Here is a 22,135-nt window from a genome sequence, read left to right on the forward strand (position 1 = left end):
CTGTCTCTGAGGATAAGTTGTTGTTATTTATTTATTTATTTATTTATTTATTTATTTATTTATTTATTTATTTATTTATTTATTTATTTATTTATTTCCCCACCACTCCTGAAGCTGGCTCATGGCGGGTTACACAAGTCCAGAAAACCAAGTTAAAAACCCCATTAAAAGGACATCAAAATTCAATCATAATCACAACAAAATAAGAACATGGCAGAATATCATCTCACCCCCAATGCTACCACTAGAGGGGGGGGAGGAAGGAGGGTCAGATGACCCGATGTTATGTAATGCTGAACGATGGATGGATGGATGGATGGATGGATGGATGGATGGATGGATGGATGGATGGATGGATGGATGGATGGATGGATGGATGGATGGATGGATGGATGGATGGATGGATAGATAGATAGATAGATAGATAGATAGATAGATAGATAGATAGATAGATAGATAGATAGATAGATAGATAGATAGATAGATAGATAGATAGCCACATGAGACTTTTGACCAGCAAGGCTTCTGATTGGCCATGGAGATTTAAAAAAAAATGTTGCTGTGGCTGCAGCTGTCACCACAGCAAACCCAAAATCTGCTCTGTGTAACTGAAGGTAAGCGGCAGCAGCCATTTTGTAACTGGCTCCGCCTCCTGTGGCAGCCATTTTGTGACAGACATTTTGTGGCTGTGCTCACCGTGCTGTGGCAGGATGAAAAAGGCACCCACGGGCTCAAAGAAAGTTGGGGACGTTTGCCCTTCAACCCCTTAAAGTGTGGTGAATGTGTACATTATGACCCTAGAAGCTACAATTAAAGGGAGAAGACGACATTTGTGTGCTGAGATAATTAGATGCTTTGGCTTTTTGTGAGGGTATGTGTGTGTGTATGGAAGAGAGAGAGAGAGAAAGAGAGAGAACATGTGGGATATCCAAAACTATTCAGGACCCCCATCCCAGTCCCCCCCCTTTGTTTTGTTGTACGTTGTGCTCAATGTTCGTGGAATTCCTTTAGAGCTATCATGATGGTACGCTGTGTTTTGAGGATGAAGGGGAACATTAATAAAAAAAAATGTAATAAAAAGAAGAGGAAATTAAAGTCCTCAGGGGTAATAGGCTCGGTCCCAAAAATGACGAAAGTACTGTCAAGCTCCAGGAGCTATTTGGTAATGACTCAAAATTTATTATCTTATTAGTTCTCTCCACCTAGGAAAGGAGGGGGGGGGGGGCTCTGTTATTTATAGCTATGGAAACCGGAATGTTTTATACTGAAGCCAAAATGCAGAAAAGAGTGGGTACAGAGTACAGAGTGTGGTCGTGGGGGGTGGGGTGGGGGCAGGGAAAAGCGAGATGGATGTTTCCTGAATCTCTCCCTCACACGACTTGTATATTTGGAAATCTGTGGTCCCGTGGAAAGGAACTGGATTTGGGGAAAGGCCGAGGGACTGGGGAATGTTCAGCCTGGAGAAGATGAGGTTGAGAAGGGACATAATTGCTGTCTTTGTTTGAAAGGTTTTGTCACTTAGAGCAGGGGTAGTCAACCTGTGGTCCTCCAGATGTCCATGGACTACAATTCCCATGAGCCCCTGCCAGCGAACGCTGGCAGGGGCTCATGGGAATTGTAGTCCATGGACATCTGGAGGACCACAGGTTGACTACCCCTGACTTAGAGGAATGCAGGGAAGGGTTCATGTTGGCAGCAGAGGAGAGGACCCACAGTAATAGGTTAGAATCATAGAATCATAGAGTTGGAAGGGGCCATACAGGCCATCTAGTCCAACCCCCTGCTCAACGCAGGATTAGCCCTAAGCATCCTAAAGCAAGTTTAAACCACATGTAGAACAGTGCCGGCTAGATATCAGGAAGCATTTTTTCACAGAGTAGTTCAGCGGTGGAATCGACTGTGTAAGGACGGGGTGAGTTTCCCTTCATTGGTGGTCTTTAAGCAGCGGCTGGACAGAGACTTCTCCAGCTTGGTCTCGTGCTTAGGAGTGTGGACTTCTAATCTGGAGAGCCGGGTTTGATCCCTGCTCCCCCACATGCAGCCAGCTGGGTGACCTTGGGCTCACCACAGCACTGAGAAAGCTGTTCTGACCGAGCAGGAATATCAGGGCTCTCTCAGCCTCACCTCCCTCACAGGGTGTCTGTTGTGGGGAGAGGAAAGGGAAGGTGAATGTAAGCCGCTTTGAGAACCAAATCATCATCATCATCATCATCATCATCATCATCATCATCATCATCATCATCATCATCATCATCATCTTCTTCTTCTTCTTCTTCTTCTTCTTCTTCTTCTTCTTCTTCTTCTTCTTCTTCATGGATGCTTCAGGCTGATCCTGCATGCAGAAGGAGGCTGGATTAGAAGGCCTGTAGGGCCAACTCCATGCTTCTATTGGGAAGCTCACTGATGCTCCAATCCTAAGCACAAATACTGAAAGGCGAGGACCGTTTCCCCCTGGATGCCACTGACTTGCAATATTCCGACTGATCTCCAGACAACCAAGATCCCTTCCCCTGGGGAAAAACAGTGCTTTGGAGAGTGGCCTCTCTGGAATTATCCCCCCCCCCTCCAACCTCCCCCCCCAAGCTGGAGAAATATCTGTCCTGCCGCTGCTTAAAGACCACCAATCTCCAGGTATCTCCCCAATCCAGAGCTGGCAACCCTACTCTTTGTAAGCACTTGGTACACTCTTTGCATGAAACAGGGCCACCCTAAAGGGAGCCCTGTGTACAGCTGCTAGGATCCATGCTGTCTGGGTAGCCCACGAGGTTTCAGGGGATAGCAGCTGAGCGTGAAGCCCCCCAAGGCAAGGCGGGCAGTTCACATTACTGGTACCTCTGTGCAAATCAGAAGCTGAGACTGAGGGGCCAAAAACGGTCTCTTGAAGTACAAAGGTAGAAAGGACTTTTCTCTCTCTCTCTCTCTCTCTCTGTGTCTTAAATGCTAATTTGCAGCCCCAGGTGCAAATTCAAGAGCTTTGAAGCTGGTGAAAGAATTACTAAGGGGAGAGAGGAAGAGTGTAACCCTTTCTTCCCTGCCATGTTTTAAAGCCCTTGAAACTGCAATTGGTGCTCATGGGGATGTTCAGAAACCCAGACAGTGAAAGGCCAGGGGCATGGCGAAAGATAGCCAGCCTGGTGTAGGGGTTGGATCTAGGAGACCCAGCCTCTCACTGATCAGCCAGGCTAGGCAGAAGGCCCTGGGGAAAAGGAAGCGGCAGACAAAGGAGGGCCTCGTTCACAGTCCGCTACGGACAGGCTGTGGAAGGAGACTATCGCTAGAGAAGAGGCACAATCCAACAGTTGCCCTCCAGTTACTCAGGCTGAGGAACAGACAGGGTCCCACCAGGCCCCTCACCTCCAGAGCACTGGAATGGAGGGAGAGGTAAGTCCAGTACAGAGGAGAGCGACGAAGATGATCTGGGCCAAGGGACCAAGCCCTATGAAGATAGGTTGAGGGACTTGGGAATGTTCAGCCTGGAGAAAAGGAGGTTGAGAGGGAACATGATAGCCCTCTTTAAGTATTTGAAAGGTTGTCACTTGGAGGAGGGCAGGATGCGGTTCCCATTGGCTGCAGAGGAGAGGACACGCAGTAATGGGTTTAAACTTCAAATACAACGATATAGGCTAGAGATCAGGAAAAAAAATTTCACAGTCAGAGTAGTTCAGCAGTGGAATAGCCTGCCTAAGGTGGTGGTGAGCTCCCCCTCACTGGCAGTCTTCAAGCAAAGGTTGGATACACACTTTTCTTGGATGCTTTAGGATGCTTAGGGCTGATCCTGCATTGAGCAGGGGGTTGGACTAGATGGCCTCTATGGACCCTTCCAACTCTATGATTCTATTATTCTATCCATCATGGGATCCTGGTGAGTGAGCCGAGTGAGCGATTAGCAACCCAAAGGCTTTCTCAAGCAAGTGTTGTGAAATCTTGGGGTTTCTTGACGGCCTTGGAAGGGGTTCCCAAATGGGTGGGAATGAATACATTATTTATATATATATATTTTAAATTTGTTAAACATTTATCAGGTGATATGAGCATAGATCAGCGGTTCTTAACCTGGGGGTCGGGGGGACCCTTTACGGGTCAAATGACCCTTTCACAGGAGTCGCAGCAGGGCGAGCAGACTGGCCGGGGGGGGGGCGCCATCACTGTTGCTCCTCCTCCCGCCGGAGCCCGTGTTCGGCCACCAGCCGCTCCAGCAGCGCCCCCAGAAAAAAACCCAATTTATATACACATGAACAATGGATCTTCATGCCATTGGTCAGCTGATGGTCATGTTAACTTCTCCCCCCTAAATGGCCAATGATGGGCCTGAAGGGGGTGGGAAGGGGAGGGGGTCCCAGGTGGGTGTGTCCACGGCTCTACTTCCCAACCATGATCACGCCCCTTCTGGGGTTTCTCGGAGCCTGAAGAATGTTTTAGGGGTTTCTCAATGGTCAAAAAGTTGAGAGAAGCTGGTTTAGATAGAAAGGAGGAAAGCACACACCCCCATGTGATTCATTCCAATTTCAAGACAAGCATCTCTATTATAAATGACAGACAGACAGACGGAGGGAAAGACCTGCCTTGGAAGAAACCCGTGGAATTACTTCTGACCTCACCACCACTGATTCTGTTTGCATTTCGTGACTCTGACCCCCTGGACCATATATGGGCTTCAACTTCTCCATCTGCCCTGAACCTACGCTTATGACTGGCCTGGTGCTTGACTCAGAACCCGGACGCTGACCATGACACCAGACTGCATCTTTGCCTTGCACAAAACAGCCCTATGCCCAGCATGCTCTAGGACACACAGTGTCCTGAGAGGAAGGGAAAAAGTCCCACTCCAAGCGCAGGGCAGGCTGAAGTCAAGAGCACAGTCAAAATCCCATTCCAATTAATCCCATTCCAATTAATCCCATCTCCTAATTAAGTACATCAACAGCCATCTCTGCCTAGTGAAGCACACTAAACTATGCATGTGAGTCCCAGCAAAATCAGAGCTCAATTACTTTGGTAAACCCGAGCCATAATGACGAGCGGAAAGACCTTGGGGGGACACGGAGAGATAAATATGAAAGGAAGTCTAGCAATCCTGTGGCAATCGTGGCCAATTTGATTTTGATGTTTTCTTCTCCTTTTTCCCTTGGAGCTGGGCCACCTCCTTGAACGGTTTCCCCTTTTAAGGAAGGAGCGTTTAACATCCGCGAATCAATCAGTCTTCTTGATCAAAGACGGATGAGCCCCCCAAGATGGAAACTCTGGTTCTTTTTGTAGGCATGGTTTCAAAGCCACACATAATATTGTGCGCATCTCCCTCCTACTTTCCCCTCGCACTCTCCCGTTCTGTGGTTTCTTCAAAGGGGCTTCTCTGCTTTCCCCTTCTAATCTCCTTAGGCCCTGAAGAAGTTTCATCCGGAGAGAATCAAGTCACAGAAATTGTGCAAAACACACAGACACATGAAACACCCTCGCACCCTTCTAATCTTCAGCCAAACAAATGTCTTTTTTTTTTTTAAGGTCGTTGTTTTGAACACTTCCTCCTTTTGGGGTGAAAAGGAAGATGCTGATGCTTCTTTGCCTCCCCCCCCCAATCAAGGGAAGACACTTTACTTCTGGTAGCTGCTATAAGTCTGATTTATTTAATAGACAGTCTCTCCCATGCACAAAGGCTCAGGCCACTAAGAGCCTTATAAACACAAAAACCGCAGCTTCAAATGTTATAAAAAAACATAACTTTAAAGGGCCGGGTTTGGCAAACCACAAGAGGAAGAAACTTCCAGGCCTGGAGAGATGCCGCCTAGAAAACACTCCACATGCAGTGATTGAGGTTGAAGCCCAATTCTCTGGTGGATGAGTTTCCAGACCAAAATGACGGGCAGCTGTGACCAAAGCTAAACCTGGAGTGTGTGTTCTCCAAGCCAGGGCCTCTGGAGCGGAGAGGCAGTGGGCAAAAACACAGAGCTCTCCAACAGGTTGACGCTCGGCCTTCCTTATGGTCCAACTTTCGCAGCCATACATTGCAACTGGGAAGACCATAGCCTAAACGCATAGGCTAAACGCACTTTTGTTGGCAGGGTGATGTCTCTGCTTTTTAGGATGCTGTCTAGATTTGCCATAGCTTTCCTCCCCAGGAGCAAGCGTCTTTTAATTTCTTTGCTGCAGTCCCCATCTGCAGTGATCTTGGAGCCCAAGTACTTCCGATCACTGCACCTGAATCTGCACTCTCGGCACTGTTCTTGCGTTGCTGGTGGCTCCTTCAAGCAGAGCTCGCCTCCTCTTTAGCTGCTGCTGGCAGCAGAAGGCGGACAGTTATTTTTGCCTTCCCAGACACGAGCCACTGGCCAGCCGCACGCTTTGCAAGCCCAGGATGGCTGCCCCCCCCCCCCACCATCTTGCCTTTCTATACAATCCAATGCAGCCTGTTTGGGGAAGCACTTTCTGCTCTTCCTACAAGCCCTGCTCTGACCGCGTTATATGGCAGTCCAGCCTTTCGAAAATCGACCAAAACGTCAAGTATGACAGGAATCCCCTTCATCCTAGCAAGCGTCATCAGAAAGCCGTGACATTTTTCGGACTGTCGGGGATCTGTTGTGCCTTTTAATTTCGTGATTCATCCGGAAGTCCCCGGGGACCGAAATGGTATGTCTCGTTGTACTTTTCAATCCGCCATCTGCTCGCAGCTGAGCTGCAAACAGAACTCCTCCCAGTCTGTCAGGACCGGGGCTGAGGAGGTCAGAGTTGCCAGGGAAGACGGAAAAAAGAGCCCCGGAGCAAAGAGCCTTTTGGAGAACGGTTAGATTTGAGGCCAGTCGTGCCTTTGAGGCCAACAGGAGCTTCAGGGTTCTGTGAAACTCTTCGTGACCACTCTGGAGGGGCTTCCTGAATGGGTGGGAGTTAATTTTTTTTAAATATATCTATATTTAAAATTTGTTAAACAGCGTCAGACTGGGGGAAACCAAGGTCAGATCCTCACTCAGCCATGAAGCCCGTTACTCTCTCAGCCTCACAGTGCTATTGTGGAAGCAAACGATGGAAAAGAAAGTCACAGACGGTAACCCGAGCTCATTGAACGCATGGAAGGACATGGCCAAACTGATTGATGGTGATCCTGTAGGGCAGTGGTCCCCAACCTTTTTATCACTGGGGACTGGTCAACGCTTAACAATTTTACTGAGGCCCAAGAGATGTCGCCACCTCAGCCCCTGCTCCACTTGCTTTCCCGCCAGCGCCCCTGACTTCCCACCACCCGCTGGGGGGGTGCTGCCAGCAGCAGCTATGCAGTGCCACACTGAGGGGGGGGGGCCAGCCATGGCGGCCGCTGAAGTGCACCAATGGTGAGCCGGCAGCAGAGTGGCAGGGCAGCCCCCAACGCAGCAGCCAGGGAGGAGGACGAGGAAGAGCCACGGCCCGGTACCGACTGATCCATGGACCGGTCCCGGTCCCTGGACCAGGGGTTGGGGACCACTGCTGTAGGGTTTTCAAGGCAAGGTCCAAGCCATAGCCACCGCCGAATATACAGATGGGGTTTATATCGCATCAACATTTTTATTCTGCTCTTCTTCGAACGAGTTCGTGGTAAACCATGCATGGATGGGCTTGTCCCACTTTTATCTTCACTATACAACCCTGTTGGGCTGAGGGACTCCAACTGGCCCAAGGCCACACACATAAGCAGGAATTCAAATCTACTTATCCCTGGTCCATCCACTACTTTAATGAATCTCACCCGTATCTCTGCAGAAGTGTAGATGAGCACATTTTGGCGGTAGGAATTGAATTTGAGACCCGCTGACATATTTTGTTAGTACCTCAAAACTGAGCTTGACCACGCCCACTAAACGTTATGAGAAGAGCTGACATTTATCCCAAAGCTTTCCTGCTTATCACTGCAAAGAGATACTTTTCCTACCTCCTTTTGTGTCTCATCTGAGAAAGTCTGATGTCTCAGCTTGGCTCACTTAGCCAGAACGATCCTCTGAGAAAAAAATACGTAACCAAAAGAATGGCATTTACCTGAAAGTAAGCTCCATTCAATGTCAGGATACTTACATCAAGTAAGTATTCGAAGCATTAATAATTATATTATTATTATTATTATTATTATTATTATTATTATTATTATTATTATTATTATTATTATTATTTAATTTTTAGACCGCCTTTCTCCAAATAGGTCTCAGGGCGGTTTACAACATAAACAGTTAAAACACAATAAAATCCCCATAAAAACCCCAATTAACATCAACAACAAGTCACATATAACATATAAGCGGCGGTGGCCACAATTCTGATCGTAGTTATAAAGCAGGGTAGTCATACTCCGGCCCTCCAGATGTCCATGGACTACAATTCCCAGGAGCCTCTGCCAGCATTTGCTCCTGGGAATTGTAGTCCATGGACATCTGGAGGGCCGCAGTTTGACTACCCCTGTTATAAAGGAAGGAGGGAATGAGAAATTCTAAGAAAGTTGGAGGGTTTGCCATCTGCATGGACCGTTTACGGTTCGCTTGGACAAGGGCTGGGGAGAACTCGTTCACCTTCGGTTGACTGGCTCTCCCTACACCATTCCTTCCCGAATCAGATATGCAGGCCATGTCAAGGTCTGATCCCTTCTCCGTTCTCTGGCAAGATGATGTGGAGTCTTTGAGGCGCCAAAATGGTCACATCCATTTCCCACAAATGTAAGACTGCATGTCAGGATGAATTATGGTGTGGAAACCATAGTATATTCGGCAGGATTCCACACACGGGCCTTTTCTTGTGCGTGAAAACCAACCACCGGATGACTTGATCCCGAGGAAAGAATTAAGTGCGTTGCACTTTTAAAAATCACTGCTGCCATCCGTTCCGATGATGTCAAAGAAACCTCTTCATTACCCCTTGACTAAGGATGTGTCACTTCCTTGCGGTTTTGGGGAAAAAAGCTTTCGCGGTTGGCTTGTTAAAAGGAGCTTCGGGAGAGACCAGTAATGTGCTGCAGCTTCTTGATTAGCATCTTAGGATGTGTTCTCAAGCGATCCAGAATGCCTCTGAAGCGAAACTGCCTCCCCAAAATGTTTCTTGGAATCCTTGTCTGTTAAATTTTGATGCTGAGGACGGGCAAAAGGAATAATAGAATCACAGAGTTGGCCATACCAAGCTATCTAGCCCAACCCCAAGTTCAAGGCAGGATCAGTCTAAACCAGGGGTAGTCAAACTGCGGCCCTCCAGATGTCCATGGCAGGGGCTCATGGGAATTGTAGTCCATGGAGATCTGGAGGGCCGCAGTTTGACTACCCCTGGTCTAAAGGATCCAGGATAGTTATCTGTCCAGCCACTGCTTATAGAATCATAGAGTTGGAGGGGGCCATTCAGGCCATCTAGTCTAAGATGACCAGATTTTAACATTGGTAAAGCGGGACACCAGAGCCTCTTGTGGCGCAGAGTGGTAAGGCAGCCGTCTGAAAGCTTTGCCCATGAGGTTGGGAGTTCAATCCCAGCAGCCGGCTCAAGGTTGACTCAGCCTTCCATCCTTCCGAGGTCGGTAAAATGAGTACCCATCTTGCTGGGGGGTAAACTGTAATGACTGGGGAAGGCACTGGCAATCCACCCCGTATTGAGTCTGCCATGAAAACGCTAGAGGGCGTCACCCCAAGGGTCAGACATGACTCGCTGCTTGCACAGGGGATACCTTTACCTTTACCTTTAAAGCGGGAAACCATTGATTCAAAAGATGAGTGTGGTTTACCAATAGGGAAGAACATATTTGCTCCACCTTTTGCCGTGATTTCGACAGGAGAGATGAAGGTGTCTGGAAATGTGAAAAGAGTCATTATGTAGGACGAGTATATCAGAGCAGGGGTAGTCAACCTGTGGTCCTCCAGATGTTCATGGGCTACAAGTCCCATGAGCCCCTGCCAGCAAATTGTAGTCCATGGACATCTGGAGGACCACAGGTTGACTACCCCTGTATCAGAGGACCGTGTGTATTGCTGGTTGGTTGGTTTTGCTCCAGTCAAAGCAACAAGATGAAAAAGGGAAATAAAATTGTTGGAGTCTCTCTGTATTATTAATGAAGAGTCATTAAGACTAATGATTGAAGCCCAAAAGGAGGAACTCTGGACACCGAACAGGTCGCTAGACTTGGAAGAAGAGGAAAACGTCTCCCATAATGAATTTATATATTGTGATGGAGGCAGAGAGGCAGAAGGTGGAATAAAAGATGGCGGCTACAGGAACCCATCTCCTAGGGAGGTAGAATTATTATTTCCTTCCAAAAATGCGCAAAGAAGCGAAATCACTCCCCAAAGAAGAATTTGGAGCTAGACTAAATTCAATACACAAATTTAATGGCTGGAAAATTAAGCCCCAGTGGGGTTAATTGTCTTTTGGCAGTCTAGCAGCCCCATTCTGTAGGATTAATAAAAACATGCTTAGGAATTGTTCTACTGCAAAATGAGTCAAATTAGATTCTTGTGTGTTTTTGTTTATATAACTGATGCAATCGCTTGGTTTCTCCGTGTCTCCTTAATGCAGTTAACCGTAATTTGATTATTGGAAGTTTTTAAAGGAGGTTGCTATGCACACCGCGGAATCGTCGTGCTCTAAATGGAATATTTATAGAGGCAGGTACGTTTGCACCAGATGTGCAGGGGATTTGCACTTACAGCTCCCAGGGCGACGTCTAGAAAATGTGGGCCCTGGCTGCGGAATCCCCGCCTTCTTCCTAGAGCGACGTTATTCATTATTACTGCTCTCCCCTTGCACACAAAGAACCAAAGTTTTGGGGAGCTTACCTGTGAAACAGTTTAATTTCTACCTGGGTGCCTGCTGGCTGGTTCCCATTTGTTTGGTGAGAGCCAGTTTGGTGTAGTGGTTAGGAGTGCGGACTTCTAATCTGGCATGCCAGGTTCGATTCTGCGCTCCCCCACATGCAACCAGCTGGGTGACCTTGGGTTCACCACAGCACTGATAAAGCTGTTCTGACCGAGCAGGAATATCAGGGCTCTCTCAGCCTCACCCACCTCACAGGGTGTCTGTTGTGGGGAGAGGAATGGGAAGGCGACTGTAAGCCACTTTGAGACTCCTTCGGGTAGGGAAAAGCGGCATACTACTACTACTACTACTACTACTACTACTACTACTACTACTACTACTACTACTACTACTACTTCTTCTTCTTCTTCTTCTTCTTCTTCTTCTTCTTCTTCTTCTTCTTCTTCTTCTTCTTTATATATTTCATTTCTATCCTGTCTCCCGCTCCAAGGGGGGCTTTCCTCATGCCAGCTCTGCAAAGAGTGGCAGGTAATAAATCCAAATAGTAATAGTAATAGTAATAGTAATAGTAATAGTAATATATGCAGTGCTCCCTGGTCCCCTCCCTGGGAATGCTGCCGCTGTCGGGTTGGTTGGGTTGTAGGATGTTTTTATGTATTAGGGGTTTTATGGGTTTTTATATGTTGTTACCTGCCACAAGCGTTAGGGGAGTGGCGGGCTATAAATTGAAGTAATAATGATAATGATGATGATGATGATAATAATAAATGCAGAATGCTTACCCACTCAGCACTTGACAACTCACAGCTGATGGTGTGAACTGATTGGGCTGGAAACGGTTTGTCCTGCAAGTTCTGAGTATGGTGTTTCATTGAGAATTGTTTTATTATATTATTATTATTATTATTAAATAATAAGATCTATGCTCCCCCCCAAAGGAGGAGTATTCTACCCCGTGCCATCTGTGGTGGTCAGTTGCTCCCCTGGCTCCCAGTAGGGGTAGGTGGTGGGTTGGTTGCTGCCATTTTCTGGTAGTTTGTATTTTAATTATTGGTTTTAGGGGGTTATGGGAGTTTTAGGGGATAGTATTGTTTTACTTTGTAACCCGTCACGAGCCAGCTTTGCCGAGAGTGGCGGGTAATAAATCCAAATAATAATAATAATAATAATAATAATAATAATAATAATAATAATAATAATAATCCTGCCTCTATTGGCCTTCTGCTTCAGCATGTAGCCTCTGCTGCTGCATGTTATAAAATGGAGCTACGTGTGACTGTGTTTCAGATACTGCCCCGTCCACAGGAGACAAACACAGGAGTCCAAGATGTCACATCCGTTCCATACAATGCAAATTGCAGGGTTGTTGTAGCCTCAGTTTGCCTTGGTGCAAGAGGGGGGAGGGGTTTAACCTTCAGCCTGGAGAAAAGGAGGTTGAGAGGGGACATGATAGCCCTCTTTAAGTATTTGAAAGGTTGTCACTTGGAGGAGGGCAGGATGCTGTTTCTGTTGGCTGCAGAGGAGAGGACACGCAGTAATGGGTTTAAACTTCAAGTACAACAATATAGGCTAGATATCAGGAAAACGTTTTTCACAGTCAGAGTAGTTCAGCAGTGGAATAGGCTGCCTAAGGAGGTGGTGAGCTCCCCCTCACTGGCAGTCTTCAAGCAAAGATTGGAGACACACTTTTCTTGGATGCTTTAGGATGCTTAGGGCTGATCCTGCGTTGAGCAGGGGGGTTGGACTAGATGGCCTGTATGGCCCCTTCCAACTCTATGATTCTATGATTCAACCTCTATCTGGTTGCGTTATTCAACACAGTCTCCCACACTGTGCAAATAGAATTTTAAAGGAGAAATTACATGTCCTTTTGCAATCGATCATCTCTCCTTTAGGATGCCATTAGCACATCAGGGGGATGTGATTTGAAAGAACAGCACCAAAGGGTGGTTGAAGGGTTAGTTCTCCCGATGCTTTTCCTGCACAGCCCTGAGGGAAACTGAAGAGGCGAGAGCCTAGAGTGTGCCAGAGCCTGCGAGTTGCATTTTAAGGGCAGCTTGAGATGGGTGGGCCTTTGTCTTGTCAGTGTGAGCTCTCGTGGAAGTAGCAGAACTCTATTTGGGCTGTACCATTCCGGACAGCAAGAGAGAAAATCAGATGACTAAAAGGCACCTTCGTCCCAAAAAGGTTCCCTGCACACAGAAAAATAAAATGTCATGGGGAAGGTTAGACCACATCTCTTTTCCCTGACATTCTAGTTTTTTGTGTATAGGGGCTCTTTTTTTGCATGGACAAACATTCGGTGACATCAAACTCTATCTGAAGAGAGAAGTGTTGTCGCTCACTTGCCAGTATGCCAGCTCAATGAGGAGGAGGAGAAGAAGAAGATTTGGCCTTTTCACTACCTGGAGGGGTCTTGACCTTCCTTTCCTTTCCCTGCAACAGACACTCTTGTGAAGCAGTTGAAAGCTGAGAGAGCTCTGGGAGAACTGTCACTAGCCCAAGGTCATCCAGCTGGCTGCACGTGGAGGAGTGGAGAATCAGCCCCAGTGCTCCAGATTAGAGGCTGCCGGTCTTAACCACGACACCACACTGGCTGTCTAGCCAGAATGGGATGGTTCAATCACTTCCCGTTTTTTTCTTCTGTTCTCATCCCAGCCCGTCATCTCCCCGGAGTTATCCTCTGTGCCGCTTGGATGCGGCAAGCGTAAAACCGACGGAACCAGACATTTCTCTTAGCTTCTGGATCCCTGGGAGAGTCGTCCTGTGTCTGCATGCTGCAAACATCAGGGTAAACTGGCACCGGAAAGAGGGCCTGGCCTCCAGCCGCCGGGTTGCAAGGAACATTTTGATCCAGGCGTGTAATGAGAAGTAGCACTCAGGGACTTCCCCCCGCTTGCTGGTGGCTGTAATGTATAGGTGCAGGTGCATCAGCCGGAGACAGGGCTGGAACAGTGCGTTTCTGGCTTGCTTTGACCGCCGGCTTGGACTCCGGCTCTGCGGCTTCAATTCCAAGCCTTGTTACTGGAGCAGGTTGGAATTCCATCCTAAATCCATATTCTCTGGATACTAATCAGGGCAGGAGTATAGGAGAAGGGATCTTTTACAGAGCTCAACGTTAAAAAGAGAGTGTTAGGTTGTTTTTGTTTTTTTTACAAAAGATCACGGCGCAAATGAACTGTCAGGGAGCAGAATTAAGCAGCCATTCGGAACTTTTTTTTCGGGGGTGGGGGGAAACGGCAGAATCTCTCCCCCCATAACGCACATACAAACACAACTCTTAGTTGGGTTAGGCCTGGACGTGTCTGAGAGATCATATTATTCCCCCTCACATACACACACACAAACACACACACACACACACACTCTCCCGAGCGTGTCTTCTAAAACATTTCAATCTTGGCCCGATTGAGCATTTTATTTATTTTGTTTTTACCTTCTGGAATGCAAGCAGGAAAAAGGCATATTCGAAAGGGTAAAGCATGCGCGGCATTCCTGACGGGGCTCGCTATCAGTCTGATTCAAAAACAGGACCTCTTTCCTGATTCCTTTCAAACAAAAAATTCTTTGCGTTTCCCCGGCCTCCACTTTCTCTGTCCTTTCGTTCTGTGGCCTTTGATACCGAATGGGGAGTCTCCGTCCTCCGTAGAATCTGTGGAATCTGTGGAAACTCCAGGAAAAGTGTCTGGAGATGACAAAGTGGCTTTGCAATGTGGCTCACCACCCAAAGAATGCTTAGATCTCCGAGGACATCCACCTCCCAGGGCTTGTGAACTTAGAGGGTTTGTCGGCTTCCAAGTGCCACGGAGCCACCAAAGGGAAGGACACTCTAGCTCAGGGGTTGGCAAACTGCGGCCATCCAGATGTCCATAGATCCTAGCAGGGGCTCCTGGGAATTGTAGTCCACGGTCATCTGGAGGGCCACAGTTTGCCTACCCCTGCTCTAGCTGATGCAGCTAAAATCCATTAGGCAAGCCTAGGTTCTGAGCCTGAAGATGTTGTTATTTGAGTTTTTGCCACCAGGCATTCTGGAACTGTACCCAGAAGTGGCTGGACCCGTTCAGCTGGTCTCATGATTACATCACGGCTGTATACATTTAGTTTCAAAAGGGAATAGCTGCTTCGTCAGCATGATAGAGAGCCAGCTTGGTGTAGTGGTTAGGAGTGTGGACTTGTCTACATCCCTCTTCAACTGCAGTGGCCAAAACTGAACACAGGACTCCAAGTGAGGCCGAACCAGAGCAGAGAAAAGCGGCACCATCACGCCCCTTGATCTGGACACGATGCTTCTTCCTTTTGATGCTTCTTCTGGATGTTTAGACGGAATTTCTTTTGCTTTAATTCCATCCCATTGGATCTGGTCCGTCCCTCCAGGGCAAAAGAGAACAACTCTGCTCCATCCTCTCCATTGCAGCCTATTCCATACAACTTTGCTTGATTCTTCTGCTTTCAGTCTATATTTTGGGACGGGGGAGAGAAAAATGGGGACTACATTTCGAAAGCAAACATAGCGGTCAAGGAAAGCAGTCTTAATTGCTCCTGCGCCCCATCAAATTACACAAAAGCAAGTAAGCCGAGGAGAAATGGCTGAAATTACAGCCCAGGCTCTGGGCCTGCGTTTCAGTTCAAACTCCGGTGTGAACACATTCCTTCCCTTTAACAAGCTAGAACCAAATGAGGATTATAACACATAACTAATGTTCCCTTGACAGAGGACTGTAATAAAACCAGAAAGGAAACCAAAGGAGCCATAAAGATCAAATACAAGGCCCTCCGGCATTACGTAGAGGATCTGAAGTATGACTATCACATTATATTTTTAATTGTCCAAAACTTTCCCGCCCCATCGGGGAGGCAGAATTTGAGCTGGATGGTACTTGAACGTCTGGTTTAATGTCTTCTGACAACCTCGGAGAGCTAATGAAAAAAAAAATGAATTCATTGTGCCGAATGGAGAAACCAGAGACAACGAGGAAGTCCTAATTTCCACCGCCAAAGACTCCTCTTTTGACAGTTCTGCTGCAGATACTAAATGGTTCTACAATTTCCAAAATTCCTTGAGTCCATTTCCCACATGCCTGGGGGAGAAAATGCTCTTCCGTCTACGGGTAGAACTTTATCTTTTACAGATTTTTCCGCTTTCTAAACCAATACAGACATCTCACACCCTCTGCCATATTTAGGCTGCAGTCTACAAAACAGGATTGGGGGGGAGTCCTGCTGCGTTCAAAGATAGCCGAAGCAACCCCATAGGCCGTACCAGGTTCTGTCTGCCGCAGCTATCAAAACAGATTCTACATATCCGATAGGATCATAATTGCAATTCAGATTCATTTGGGTTCAGCACCCGGGTTGCACAAAAGAAGAGCGGGGAGTGATTCCTTTAGGCAGCCCAAACTATGTGTAGAAAGATACTGGCTGGATACCAGGGAGAAAAAAAATCATAGAGTACTTCAGCAGTGGAAACGACTGCCTATGGAGGTGGGGAGCTCCCCCTCACAAGTGGTAGTTGTACAGAGACTTATCCTGGATGCTTGAGGCTGATCCTGCATTGAGCAGGGGGTTGGACTAGATTGCCCATATGACCCCTTCCAACGCTAGGATTCTATGATTCTCTAATCAGTGGATAGAAGGAGACTTATCCTGGATGCTTGAGGCTGATCCTGCATTGAGCAGGGGGTTGGATTGCCCATATGACCCCTTCCAACTTTAGGATTCTATGATTCTCTAATCAGTGGATAGAAGACTTCTCCTGGATGCTTGAGGCTGATCCTGCCTTGAGCAGGGGGTTGGACTAGATTGCCCATATGACCCCTTCCAACGCTAGGATTCTATGATTCTCTAATCAGTGGATAGAAGGAGACTTCTCCTGGATGCTTGAGGCTGATCCTGCATTGAGCAGGGGATTGGATTGCCCATATGACCCCTTCCAACTTTAGGATTCTATGATTCTCTAATCAGTGGATAGAAGACTTCTCCTGGATGCTTGAGGCTGATCCTGCATTGAGCAGGGGGTTGGACTAGATTGCCCATATGACCCCTTCCAACGCTAGGATTCTATGATTCTCTAATCAGTGGATAGAAGGAGACTTCTCCTGGATGCTTGAGGCTGATCCTGCATTGAGCAGGGGGTGGAACTAGATTGCCCATATGACCCCTTCCAACTTTAGGATTCTATGATTCTCTAATCAGTGGCTTTCCTGGATGCTTTTGGCCGATCCTGCATTAAGCAGGGGGCTGGACCAGATGGCCTGGATGGCCCCCTCCAACTCTATGTTTCTGGTTATTCTAAATTAATACCCCTATGAAGTTCAGCCTTCCTGTTCTAGTGTGATCTCTCAGAGGTAGCATGGGGGGCACCTTTTCTACAGACCTTCCTCCCATCATTAATATGGGTTTTGAAATGATGCCATCAGTACAACTTATGGCAACATCAGATTACATGACACCGTGCCTGCAACGATTCCTGCACTCTAACACAGATGACAGGGAAGATTCAAACAGCCACACAAGTGGCTTTTTGCAGGATGGCCTCTCTCCAGGTGAACCCATGTGGGGAACGCCCGTCATCCCATCAGGATCCCTTCGACCCTGATGCAGGCAGACTTGACTGGCCTCTTTGTGGCCTTTCTCTGCAGCTGCTCCATCATTCCATCTTCAAGAACATGTAGTTGTAAGTCCCTGCACTGTGCAAGGGGTTGGACTAGATGACCCTGGAGGTCCCCTTCCAACTCTATGATTCTATGTTGGGAAGGTTTCCATTTTATTGCACTTCCAAGGCAGAATTTTTAACTTTGCCTTTTCCAAAGGAGATTTTTCTGTGGTTTACTGCTGTGATTTTTGTTTGATTTTAATTGGGTCTACTGGAGAACGAGCAGAAAATATTCAAATACACGATTCAATGATCGATCCCTGAACTGACTGCCATGTTAAGCAGTAGCCCCTGTGATGAATGAGATCCTAGTAACATGGCTTAAACTCTACCCAAGGGGAAGCCAAGTACAGACAAGGTGATGATTGTCTAAATATCATGGGGAGCAAATAGGTTTTTTGGGGGGTCCATCATTCCATGGTCAACAAACGTTACAGGTCTCTCACCCTGAAAACCTCACCAGGGGTCATGATCCGTCAGTAGAACTTGGACAGCCACAAGAAAGGAGGTGGTGGCTCCTCCATCTTTGGAGATTTTTAAACAGAGACTGGAGAGCCATCTGGCTGTTCTGTGAAGGCTCAAGGGGGTGGCAGGTGACAGTGGATGAGCGAGAGGGTTGTGAGTGTCCTGCATAGTTCAGGGGGTTGGACTAGATGACCCAGGAAGTCCCTTCCAACTCTATGATTCTATGATTCTAACAGCCCACGTGGAGGGTAATGAAGTCCAGTGACCCAAGACTGGGTCACAAGACGAGAAGGCCACTGACTTTTGTGTGGGCCTAATTCTGAACACATTTGTGAATCATAATTGAAAGCAGGAGGGATGCGCCTGCAAGGATATGAATGCAACGCCGTGGCTTAATGCTTTGCTGGAGCCCTTGAGCGGCGGCCGCTGAAATCATCCCTCTGGCGAGGCCAACGATACGGCAATCAATCACCCACCCCACGTCCCGCCATTTGGGCCCAAACTGTGCTGTTTTGCTGATAAGGTCCCCGCAGAGGAATTTGTGTTCTGCTAATCTAATGGGTTGCATTACTGCAAACGCGATTCAGATGAACGCCGGGGACAGCTGACTAGTATTATACTTGTTTGTTTCATACGAACATAAAAAAGGTCTTTTATAGCCCTCAATGTGTTATTTATTAATAGCGCTCCCACCTCACTCTCCTTTAGAGGAGTTCGGAGCAGCTTGAGGAGGATGCTGGCAGCCTAAAAGATTTGGCTTCAATGATTTATTTCAAGGTTGCCCTTGGACAGAAAACTGTCCATTAGATGGTTTCCAGCCAGCAATACTTGGTGCAGGCTTTCTCAAGTGGCATGCCATGAAACCTGACGGCCCTGGAAGGTTTTCCTAATTGGATGGGAATTATCTATCTATCTATCTATCTATCTATCTATCTATCTATCTATCTATCTATCTATCTATCTATCTATCTATCTATCTATCTATCTATCTATCTATCTATCTATCTATCTATCTATCTATCTATCCATCTATCCATCTATCCATCTATCCATCTATCCATCCATCCATCCACCCACCCATCCATCTCGCAGTTTACAAATATAAAACAATAGTTTACATTTAAAAATCCATAAAAACAGCCCTTATGACAAACCAGGCAGACGCCGATCACTACCCTAAAAGATTTTAACCACCCCACCCACTATCCTCTGATTCAGCCCGAGGGCCAAGTTCTCTTCTGATGGATAAATTAATTTATTCTTAATATATACTTTAAAATTTGTTAATTGGATGACATGACATGTTGACCATATATGACATGAACATAAATGGTCATGTTGACCTGCTCCTTCCTCCAAAGTGGCCAATGATGGGCCTGGAGGGGGTGGGAAGGGAAGGGGCCCCGGGTGGGAATGTCCACAGCTATACTTCCCAACCACATTCTGGAAGATCGTGACACTTCTGGAGGTTTTCAAAGCCTGAAGACCAGTAAAAAAGTTGAGAAAGGCTGACAGGTTTCCACAGCTTGCAATTAAAACCTCCACTGTATAGCGTCATACGAGCTCCTCAGACTGGAGCAGGGCTGGTTCCAGGTTTTGGAGGACCCCAGACGGAGGGTGCATCAGGGGGTCCCTTTTTTTTCTGACCACCCCCGCCGCCAAGCCGTTTGGAGATGTTAAAGAAATTGCCCCTTTCTTTAGAAAAGCCGTTCAAAAATTGATCCTCGACTATCAAACACGCCCCGGTCCACAAGCAATGGAAATTCCCTGCAAAGACGCTCGAACAAACACCAGAGTCCTCAGTAAACAACTTTGTGCTTCAGGTTTTTTTTGGGACGCGACCACAATTAGAGACCGTCCTTGCTGCTGGCCAATTGCTTGCCTGTAAGCAAGCCCACTTATCTGAACGATTCTGACCCGGAGCGAATGAAAATAAAGGTTTGGCTAAGTACAAAGGGCTCTGTTTACCAAGGACTGCGGCAAGGCCAGGATGTGGCCAGGGTGGGTTCCGGACAGCTGAAGCACCGCATGGGAAAACCACAGACACCAGAACTGTCTAAAATTATACAGCCAAGCCAAGGGGCAGCCTTCACGGAGATGAGCTCCACGCCAACTGAGACCCATCATGTGAAAATAATATCAGATGTCTGAATAAAAATAGCTGTTTAATAAGGGGGGGGGGAGAGAATCCAGTAAAACAGAGTACAGTGAACATTTACAGATCTGTTTTGGCTTATTCCTCTGCTGTCATACAAAACTACACTTGGAATTCGGGTTTACAGGAATCAATTAAAGCACGCTTTCTCAACCAGGGTTTTGAGATTGAGTGGGAGTTAATTAATATTTTTAAAATATATTTTATGTTAAATACTTACCGGGTGGTATGACCACATACGGTCATGTTGACCTGCCTCCCCTTCTCAAAATGGCCAATGATAGCATAAAACCCTAGAGTGGGAAGGGGTCATACAGGCCATCTAGTCCAACCCCCTGCTCAATGCAGGATCAGCCTAAAGCATCCAGGAAATGTATCTGTCCAGCCACTGTTTATAGAATCATAGAATCGTAGAGTGGGAAGGGGCCAGACAAGCCATCTAGTCCAACTCCCTCCTCAATGCAGGATCAGCCTCAAGCATCCAGGAGAAGGATCTGCCCAGCCATTGCTTTAAGATCACTGGTGAGGGGGAGCTCACCACCTCCTGAGGCAGCCCATTCCACTGCTAAACTACACTGACTGTGACCCCCCCCCCCAATCTAGCCACTACCATTCCACATATAGTTTAACGCCATTACTTCAGCCTTCCATCCTTCCGAGGTCGGTAAAATGAGTACCCAGCTTGCTGGGGGGTAAACGGTAATGACTGGGGAAGGCACTGGCAAACCACCCCGTATTGAGTCTGCCATGAAAACGTTAGAGGGCGTCACCCCAAGGATCAGACATGACCCGGTGCTTGCACAGGGGATACCTTTACCTTTACCTTTACATTACTTCCAGTCCTCTCCTCTGCTGCCAACAGGAACCTTTCCTTGCCCTCCTCCAAGTGACAACTGTTCAAATACTTAAAGACAGCAATCCTGCTCCCTCTCCAACCTCCTCCATGGTCAAAACACTGAAAAAGGCTGGATTAAAGTAACCCTGCACACGACTGCACCATCAAACTCCCTCGATTTCACCAAGAAATTGGGAAAAAATAAACAAGCCTCAGGTCCGAGCGTCTGGGGAAAAGTTTCTTCTTGCCACAGAAGTAAACTTCAAAATCATCCATCTTCAGCCGGTGTGCGTAGTCGATGTATGCCGAGATCTCATGGCCACGGGCATTGCGGTCCCGAATGAAGATGATGGACTAGGGAGAAAGGGGGAGAAAGGAGAACCGGGTGATTAGAAGTAAGGAAGAACCCTTACAAGAGAAAACAAATCAGATCCTGCTGTTTACAAGGTCTGTGGAGCGCGATTTCAGTCTAATTGGGCCAGTGTACAAGCGCACTTGTACAGTTAAGGCCCTAGACATCCTTCTTCTGATGGAAGTCCCGCTGAGGTCAACAGGGCTTACTCTGCCATGAGAGTGTACTGTAATGTTGTCTTCATCGGCCAGAGTCTCAGAATCTTTTGAATCTTATGGTTAATCAGTGGCTACTAGCCATAGTCACTAAGGGAACCACATTAAGAGACAATATATCTCTGAATGACAGGAAGCAACCGCAGAGGTAAACCTCGGCCTCTATGATCCACTGTAGGACCTCCAGAGGAACTGGTTGGCCACCATGTGAGGCAGAATGCTGACCTAGATGGACCCCTGGATTGATCCAGTAGGGCTCTTCTGATGTTCTTTTGTGTGTTATTAGAACAACCCAACGGAGAAACAATGGTTGAAGGCCACACTATGAATTTACAGGGAAGACTTGATTCTGATACAGCTCATCTCAGTTCCCCCAGAGAAAGTGGGTGCTAAGAAGAAGAAGAAGAAGAAAGAAGAAGAAAGAAGAAGAAGAAGTTTGTTCTGATATGCCACTTTTCTCTACTCGAAGAAGGCTCAAAGCGGCTTATAGTTGTCTTCCTTTTCCACTCCCCACAACAGACACCCTGTGGGATAGGTGAGGCTGAGAGAGCCCTCATATTACTGAAGAAGAAGAAGAAGAGTTGGTTCTTATATGCCGCTTCTCTCTCCCCGAAGGAATCTCAAGGGGGCTTACAGTCACCTTCCCTTTCCTCTCCCCACAACAGAGACACTGTGAGGGAGTTGAGGCTGAGCCCTGATATTCCTGCTCAGTCAGAACAGCTTT

At 47.2% G+C, this 22,135-nt stretch overlaps 1 protein-coding gene across 1 annotated transcript in view; it reads right to left on the minus strand.

The window, feature by feature from the left end:
* The window catches only part of CFAP299 (cilia and flagella associated protein 299), a 223,368-nt gene that overhangs the window by 22,209 nt on the left and 179,024 nt on the right, over positions 1 to 22,135 (minus strand). The window contains exon 4 of the mRNA XM_077301079.1: positions 21,056 to 21,198. Within this exon, the coding sequence (XP_077157194.1) occupies positions 21,056 to 21,198 (143 nt within the window). The remainder of the gene's footprint in view (positions 1 to 21,055; positions 21,199 to 22,135) is intronic.

Source organism: Paroedura picta, chromosome 10, assembly GCF_049243985.1.
Source record: "Paroedura picta isolate Pp20150507F chromosome 10, Ppicta_v3.0, whole genome shotgun sequence".
NCBI classification, from domain to species: domain Eukaryota; kingdom Metazoa; phylum Chordata; class Lepidosauria; order Squamata; family Gekkonidae; genus Paroedura; species Paroedura picta.